Raw genomic sequence first — 9,133 nt, 5'->3', positions numbered from 1 at the left:
CATTTACCAAGCCAATTAACCTCCAAACCTGTACGTCTTTGGAATGTGGGAGGAAACCGAAGATCGCAGTCGCTGCCTCAAAAAGGCTGGCAGTATCATCAAAGACCCACACCATCCTGGCCACACACTCATCTCCCCGCTACCTTCAGGTAGCAGGTACAGGAGCCTGAAGACTGCAACAACCAGGTTCAGGAATAGCTACTTCCCCACAGCCATCAGGCTATTAAACCTGGCACGGACAAAACTCTGATTATTAATAACCCATTATTTGTTATTTGCACTTTACCAGTTTATTTATTCATGTGTGTATATATTTATATTATGGTATATGGACACACTGATCTGTTTTGTAGTAAATGCCTACTATATTCTGTTGTGCTGAAGCAAAGCAAGAATTTCATTGTCCTATCAGGGACACATGACAATAAACTCACTTGAACTTGAAGTTGATCTCGAAGAAAACCCACACAGGTCACGGGGAGAAGGTACAAACTCTGTACAGACAGCGCCCGTAGTCGGGGTCGAATCCGTGTCTCCGCCGCTGCATACGTTGTAAAGCAGCAACTCTACTGCTGCGCCACCGTGACTGCCCCTTAAAAGGCGGCACGGTGGTTCAGCGGTAGACTTGCTGCCTACCAGCACCAGTGACCCAGATTCGATCCCGGAGTTTGTACGTTTTCCCCGCGACCTGCGTGGGTTTTCTCTGGGTGCACTGGTTTCCTCCCCCGCTCCAAAGACGTGCGGGTTTGTAGGTTAATTGGCTAAGGCGAAAATTGTAAAGTGTGTAGGATAGTGCTAGGGTATGGGGTGATCACTGGTCAGCACAGACTCGGTGGCCCGAAGGGCCTGTTTCCATACTGGATCTCTCTAAAGTAATGGATGTGAAATTGGGAAAACAGAACTCGTGCGAGCAAGTGTGATCAATGGTCGGTGTAGACTCAGTGGGCTGAAGGGCCTGCTTCCTTATCGTATCTGTAAAGTTAACTAAATTAATGTGAAATGACCACTTTGTCCACAAAGGGAATAATTAGGTTGCTAAAAATTGGAGCCATGATTGTTAAAATCCATGTATGCGATGTCGACTGTACCAACATTATCCTTAATTATCCTGGGGGTTTTCCTGAGCTTTTCATAAGAGCTACAGGAGAAATTCTTGATTAGTGCGGGTGTCAGGGGTTATGGGGAGAAGGCAGGAGAATGGGGTTGAGAGGGAAAGATAGATCAGCCATGATTGAATGGTGGAGCAGACTTGATACATAGATACATGGAAAAATAGGTGCAGGAGGAGGCCATTCGGCCCTTCGAGCCAGTACCGCCATTCATTGTGATCATGGCTGATCGTCCCCAATCAATAACCCGTGCCTGCCTTCTCCCCATATCCCTTGATTCCACTAGCCCCTAGAGCTCTATCAAACTCTCTCTTAAATCCATCCAGTGATTTGGCCTCCACTGCCCTCTGTGGCAGGGAATTCCACAAATTCACAACTCTCTGGGTGAAAAAGTATTTTTCTCACCTCAGTCTTAAATGGCCTCCCCTTTATTCTATTATGGATGGGCGAATGGCCTAATTCTGCTCCTAGAATTTATGGACTTATGAATGACTTTGGCCCTTCACCCCGCGGAGAGCGGACATGTATCGTGGGAAATCTCACTTCCTTCATCCTTATTCAGTAATTTCCAAATCCATGGTTGCCACCCTCTTCCAGTTCTCACTCCCTGGATGGCAAGTGGAACAGCGAGCGCTAGGTCCTGATTCATTTGGAGATTATCGATCTGTTGATGGCAAATTGTGGTGGAGAATGTAGCAGGTGTACAGTGGCTATAATGAGTGGCAAGAAGGGTGCAGGATGCATAAGACAAACACAATTCCTCACTGTGCTTGTGCCTCAGTTATGATCTCTTTGTTTTTCCCGTTAAACCTGAAAAGAAACAGATATAAATGGTTGATTGGTATCACAGTGTCATACAGTGTGGAAACAGCCCCTTCGGCCCAACTTGCCCACGCCAACCAACATGTCCCATCTACACTAGTCCCTCCGGCCTGCTGTGTAGGATCGCAGCAACATAAGATCTGGGTGGTCCCTCCACCCCTTCCAACTCTGCTCCTCAATCAATTAGTTCATGATTGCAATCTAAGCTCCGTTTTGCCTTATATCCCTCGAAACCTGTCCTATCATTTCACTCCAGCACTCTGTGAAACATCACCTATCCAAGTTCTCCACAGATGCTGCCTGACCCGCTGAGTTACTCCAGCACTCTGTCCTTTTGTTGCAAACCAGCATCTGCAGTTTCTTGAGTGTCTATTAGTCAGTATTGTTTCATAATCGTTACAAGCACGAAAAATTGTTAAATGGCTAATAGTGGCCGATGGTCAAGGCCAAAGAAGCTGGAATGGGTGCAGAGAAGATTTAGGAGGATGCTGCCAGGACTCGGAGACCTGAGCTACAGGGAGAGGTTGAGCAGGCTAGGACTCTATATCATGGAGTGCAGGAGGATGAGGGGTGATCTTATAGAGTGTGTACAATCATAAGTGGAATCCCAGAAAGTCTTTATACCAGGGTAGGGGAATCTAAAACTAGAGGGCATAGGTTCAAGGTGAGAGGGAAACGATTTAATAGGAACCTATGGGGCAACCTTTTCGCTTAGAGTGTAGTGGGTAAATGGAATGAGCTGCCAGAGGTGGTAGAACATAAAACATAGATCCTAGAACAGTACAGCACAGGAACAGGCCCTTCGGCCCATAATGTCTGTGTCAGAGATCATCTCTTAACTGCTGCACATGTTCCATATCAATCATTCCCTGCTGATCCAAAAGCTGAAACACCACTAGACATAGACATAGACTATTATATCTGCCTCCATCGCCAACACTAGCAGCCCGCTCCAGGCCCCCACCACCCTCAGTGTAATAAACCTACCCCACACATCTATCTCCTTTAAACCTTGCCCCTCTCACCTTAAAGCAATGTCCTCTAGTATTTCATATTTCCACCCTGGGGGAAAGCATCTGACTGTCCACCCTATCTATGCCTCTCATTATGTTATATACTTCCATCAGGTCTCCCCCAAAACTTCCAGTGTTCCCATGTCTGTTCACCCCCTAATTGTAGATAATATCCCCCTAATCTGGGCATCATTCTGGTTAACCTCCTTGGGTGGCACGGTGGCGCAGCGGGTAGAGCTGCTGCCTCACAGCGCCAGCGACCCAGGTTCAATCCTGACTACGGGTGCTGTCTGTGCGCAGTTTGTACTTTTTCCCTGTGACTGCGTGGGTTTTCACCGGGAGCTCCGGTTTCCTCCCACATTCCAAAGACGTACAGGATTGTAGGTTAATTGGCTTCTGTAAAATATGTTAATCTCTAGTGTGTAGGACAGTGCTAGTGTACGGGGTGATCGCTGGTCGGCACGGACTCGGTGGGCCGAAGGGCCTGTTTCCGCACTGTATCTTTAATCAACCTACGAATCCACAGGTCTTTGGGATGTGGGAGGAAACCGGAGCACCCGGAGAAAACCCATGTGGTCACAGGGAGAAGGTACGAACTCCGTACAGACTGCGCTCGTGGTCAAGATCGACGCTGTGAGGCAGCAGGCCTACCCGCTGCGCCACCATGCCCCCCCCCAGGGTAAACCTGACCCTCTGTTAACCCTGGGTACACAAAAATGCTGGAGAAACTCAGCGGGTGCAGCAGCATCTATGGAGCGAAGGAAATAGCGAAGGAAGGTTTTGCTAGCCCTTGCTGTCTCCTCCCCTTCCTTAACCCTCGAGCTGTCTCCTCCCATCCCCCCGCCCTCGGGCTCCTCCTCCTCCCTTTTTCCTTCCTTCTCCCCCCCACCCCCCATCAGTCTGAAGAAGGGTTTCGGCCCGAAACGTCGCCTATTTCCTTCGCTCCATAGATCCAGCTGCACCCGCTGAGTTTCCCCAGCATTTTTGCGTACCTTCGATCTTCCAGCATCTGCAGTTCCTTCTTGAACACTCTGTTAAGCCTGTGTTAATTTTCTTGGTTCCGGGTTCGATGCTGACCACGGGTGCTTGTCCATACGTGGTTTGTACCTTCTCCCCGTGACCTGCGTGGGTTTTCCCCAGGAGTTCCGGCTTCCTCCAACACTCATAAGACGTACAGCTTTGTAAATAACTGTAAATCGCTGGTGGGCGCGGACCCGGTGGCCTGAAGGGCCTGAAGTTTCCGCGCAGTATCTCAAATTAAAAATACAAAAGTGAAGAACTACTCACCCCACACTAACAAGGTGAGCTGCTCTCCCAGGAGGTATAAAAGCATTACCAACAGAAGGCTGAATGAGAAAAATGCCACCAGGCCAGTTTGATTAAAAAGTCCTAGCAATGGATAGACCCAGTCTCCAGCGGCGTAATAAATCCACAGCACCCTGTATGAAACAGAAGGCATTTTGTCTGATTAATTCATCATATCATCAGAAACTGATGATAGACACAAAATGCTGGGGTAACTCAGCGGGACAGGCAGCATCTCTGAAGAGGAGTGGGTGACGTTTCGGGTCAAGACCCTTCTTCAGACTGTTCTCGACCCGAAACGCCACCCATTCCTTCTCTCCTGAGATGCTGCCTGGCCCGCTGAAAAACACCAGCTTTTTGTGTCTATCTTCGGTTTAAACCAGCATCTGCAGTTCCTTCCTGCACATCAGAAACAGAATCAGATTAGAATCAGAATAATGCTTTATTTGCCAAGTATGTTTTGCAACATACGGGGAATTTCAAAACTGATAACAAGTTGGGCTTTCTGTGTAACAATAGACAATAGGTGCAGGAGGAGGCCATTCGGCCCTTCGAGCCAGCACCGCCATTCAATGTGATCATGGCTGATCATCCCCAATCAGTACCCCGTTCCTGCCTTCTTGCTTGGGTTCAACTCCATCTGCCATTTCTCTGCCCATTACCGCCGTGCCTTCTGACAGCATTCCTCGCTGCCTGCAACTCCTCCAACTTTGGTGTCATCAGCAAACTTACTCAGCACCCCATTTACATTTAAGTCCAAGTCATTTATATGTATATCAGAAACAGCAGAGGTCCCAGCACAGATACCTGCAGAACTCCACTGGTCACAGACCTGCAGCCTGAATATCTACCTTCAACCCTCTGTCTTCTATGAATAAGCCAGTTCCCAATCCATACGGCCAAGTCATTATCTTCTTCCTGCGTATGGCGTGCACAGCCTAAAGTTGTAGCACAACTTGTTCTATTTGATCTTATTTGATTGTGCACGCCGGGTTGATTGCATTCGTCGAAACAGGGCGGACCACGTGAAAGTTGTAATCTTCCATCCCCAAGTCATTGTGAATCCCGTACACCTTAAGGGGCTGTCCCACTTGGGCGACCTAATTAGGCCAGTTTTGAAGAGTTTGAAAAAATGACATGTTGAAGATCTCCTTCGACTATGTAGAAGACCTCCACCAACCTCCTTCGACTACGCTAAAGACCAGCTTTGATTAGCTACCACTAGCTACGATTAACTTCAGGAAAATTGGACACCGAATAGTGGAGAGTGAAGACAACCTCCTTCGATCTTCTTCGAACTCCCTTTGACTATGATGAAGACTATCTACAACTACCTTCGATTACCAACGACTAACATGGCGACCTGCTACGACCTACTACGATTAAACCTACAAGTAAAAAAAGTATCGATTTTTTCCAGTTTTAACTCGCGGGCATTTTTTAACATATTGAAAAAAACGCTGCGACCTAGCTGAGGCCTCGAGTACGCGGAGACCACTCTCGAGCATGAAGGAGAGTTACGAAGACCTCCTACGACCTTGTGTCGACCATGCTGCGAGTATGAGGTCTCCTCCCACAAGGTGCACAGGTTTGTAGGTTAATTGGCTTCTGCAAATTACCCCTAGTGTGTCCTATAGAACTAGTGTAGGTGGATCGCTGGTCGGCATGGACCCAGTGGGCAAAGAGCCTGTTTTCACACTGTAAAAGCCCTGTCCCACGGTACGAGTTCATTCCAAGAGCTCTCCCGAGTTTGCCCTGATTCGAACTCGGAGATTTACGGTAATGGCCACTCGTCGGTACTCGGGGCTCTCGTGGACATTTTTCATCATGTTGAAAATTCTTCACGAGTCTTCCCGTGCTTAGCTGCCGTTAGCGAGTCTTCCCGAGTACCTGCCGTTAGCGTTACGAGCCACTAAGTGATGTCCCCGAGCTCCGACGTACCTGCTACGTTCATTCTCCGTGCTTACCATGAGTTTGATTTTTTTTAAACTCGGGAGAGCTCTTGGAATGAACTCGTACCGTGGGACAGGGCTATTAGAATGCTGTGGTGGCTGTTTGTGTTAAATTTTATTGTGTATTGTGTGTTTTTTTTAAGTGTAGCACTGCTGGCAAATTCATTTCACTGCACCTTTGGGTGCATGTAACAAATAAAATTGACTTTTGGCTTTGATGACTCCATGTGCAGGGATTGCAGTGATTAGAGATTTTAACATCACCACGTAATGGTGTCCACACAAGGTCGACCACAGATTTTCCAGTAACTGGTGGTCCGGCACCTCCTTTAATATGGACAAAATTACAAAAGTCCCACCAGAAATGCGTCCCCTAGGCCGGGTGAGGCCACCGGTCGATCTCAACCTCATCGGGACTTCCGCGGCCGATCGGCGGGCGGAATTTTCTCCCCACCCCCCCTGCGGCCGGGGCTCTGGATCTCCGGCCCGGCCGGAGCCGGCAGATCCGTTCCCGCGGCCGACTCTGCCGGCCGGTATCTCGGACGCCGTGACCTCTGTTGGTCCGGCGAAAAACGGGTAATCCGGCAAGGCTCTGGAACCAAGGGTGCCGTAAATTCGGTGGTGGACCTGCGTATCGTTTCTGTGCCTTCGCGCAGTCCCTACCAAAGGAGATAAGAGATGGAGATGGTCCCCAGGATGAGGAGTCCAGTTCTTCGTGTTGGATACCGGTGCCGGGAGATGAAGAGTTCCAACAGGACCAGTGGCAGTACCATGGTGTGCTGCAATGAGAAGCAAGGAAGAACCAATTACACCTTGCCTTCAGGAGAGCCCAGACCACTTTATTGGCCATAGAGTCAGAGAAAGACACAGCGTGAAAATGGGCTCTTCAACCCACTGAGTGCTCGCTGAACATCAACCTCCAGATTCAGGGACAGCTTCTTCCCAGCCGTTATCAGGCAACTGAACCATCCTACCACCAACCAGAGAGCGGTCCTGAACTACTATCTACCTCATCGGGGATCCTCGGACTATCTTTGATCGGACTTTACCCTGCACTAAAAGTTATTAGACAATAGACAATAGGTTCAGGAGTAGGCCATTCAGCCCTTCGAGCCAGCACCGCCATTCACTGTGATCATGTATCTGTACACTGTAAATGGCTCAATTGTGATCATGCATTGTCTTTCTACTGACTGGTTAGCACGCAAGAAAGGTTTTCACTGTACCTCGGTAATTGTGATAATAAACTGAACTGAAACTGAACTGATTATCAAGCATCCATTTATGAGTGAAAAAGGATCCCGGATCGAAAGGTCACCCATCATTTTTCTCCGGAGATGCTGCCTAACCCGCTGAGTTACACCAGCACTTTGTGTCTATCATCTGTAGCTCTTTGTTTCCTCATCCATTTATACAAATTGGGGTGACACAGTTGGTGCAGCGGGTAGAGCTGCTGCCACACCGCGGCAGGGAGCCGGGTTCGAACCTCACCTCGGGTGCTCTCTGTGTGTGGAGTTTGCACGTTGGAGTGTGGGAGGAAACGGGAGCGCCCGTAGAAAACCCCCACAGAGCCACAGGGAGAAGGTACAAACTCCACACAGACAGCACTGGTAAGTGGGATCGTAGCTGGGTTACCTGGGCTGTGTGATGGTCGCTCCAATTACTGCCTCCCAGCTCCAGAGACCTGGGTTCGATCCTGACCACGGGTGCTGTCTGTACGGAGGTTGCACGTTCTCCCCATGACCTGCGTGGGATTTCTCTGGGTGCTCCGGTTTCATCCCACACTCCAAAGATGTGCAGGTTTGCAGGTTAATTGGCTTGTGTAAAAAATTGTAAATTGTCCCTAGTGTGTAGGATAGTGCGAGTGTACGGGGTGATCACTGGATGGCGTGGACTCAGAGGGCAAAGAGGCCCACTACGTAACACAGACTCTCCCTGAAAGTGGCAACACAAGCAGAGAGAATTGTAAAGAAGGAGGAATGATATGTTTGCTTAGCGTATAGGAGTCAGGACTTAGGTTTGGAATATTGCGTGTAGTTCTGGGCACCCCATTACAGGAAGGGTGCTTTGGAGAGGGTGCAGGTGTGTTTTACCAGAATGCTGCCTGGATTAGAGGGTATTTATAAACTGTAAGGAGAGATTGAACAATTTTGGATTGTTTTATCTGGAACGTTGGAGGTTGAAGGGCAAGCTGGTAGAGGTATATAAGATTATGAGAGCAGAAGTTCGTAACTGATATGTGCAGGATTAGGCCATTTGGCACATCTGGTCTACTTCACCATTGAATCATGACATCGGTGAGACCAAGCGTAGGCTTGGCGATCGCTTCGCCCAACACCTCCGCTCGGTTTGCAATAACCAACCTGATCTCCCAGTGGCTCAGCACTTCAACTCCCCCTCCCATTCCGAAGCCGACCTTTCTGTCCTGGGCCTCCTCCATGGCCAAAGTGAATGGAGGAGCAGCACCTCATATTTCGCTTGGGTAGTTTACACCCCAGCGGTATGAACATTGACTTCTCCAATTTCAGGTAGTCCTGCTTTCTCCCTCCTTCCCCTCCCTTTCCCAGCTCTCCCACAGCCCACTGTCTCCGCCACTTCCTTTCTTCCCGCCGCCCCCACCCCCACATCAGTCTGAAGAAGGGTTAAGACCCGAAACGTCACCTATTTCCTTCGCTCCATAAATTAAATTAAATTAAATTTCTTTATTTATATAGCACATTTTTAGTCAACTTGCATTGACCCCAAAGTGCTTCACATAATTACATTCACACACACAGGCAAAGGTGGGTGAAGTGTCTTGCCCAAGGACACACACAGGCAAAGGTAGGTGAAGTGTCTTGCCCAAGGACACAACGACAGTATGCACTCCAAGCGGGATTCGAACCAGCTACCTTCACTGCCAATAGTAATAGTAATAGAACTGCCAGACGAA

The 9,133-nt window shown here is 48.8% G+C and overlaps 1 protein-coding gene across 2 annotated transcripts in view; it reads right to left on the bottom strand.

The window, feature by feature from the left end:
• Positions 1–1,518: 1,518 nt before the first annotated feature.
• LOC116968297 (androgen-dependent TFPI-regulating protein-like) overlaps positions 1,519–9,133 on the bottom strand; it is a 96,474-nt gene continuing 88,859 nt past the window's right edge. For both annotated transcript variants that reach the window (XM_033015019.1, XM_033015027.1), the window contains exons 5-7: positions 6,865–6,980; positions 4,232–4,383; positions 1,519–1,919 (exon numbers count right to left, since the gene is read on the bottom strand). In XM_033015019.1, coding sequence (XP_032870910.1) covers positions 1,891–1,919; positions 4,232–4,383; positions 6,865–6,980 — 297 coding nt within the window. In that variant the 3' untranslated portion in view covers positions 1,519–1,890. The remainder of the gene's footprint in view (positions 1,920–4,231; positions 4,384–6,864; positions 6,981–9,133) is intronic.

Source organism: Amblyraja radiata, chromosome 2, assembly GCF_010909765.2.
Source record: "Amblyraja radiata isolate CabotCenter1 chromosome 2, sAmbRad1.1.pri, whole genome shotgun sequence".
NCBI lineage: Eukaryota > Metazoa > Chordata > Chondrichthyes > Rajiformes > Rajidae > Amblyraja > Amblyraja radiata.
The sequence above is the reverse complement of the archived record's forward strand: the minus strand, read 5'-3'. Positions and strand labels throughout refer to the sequence as shown.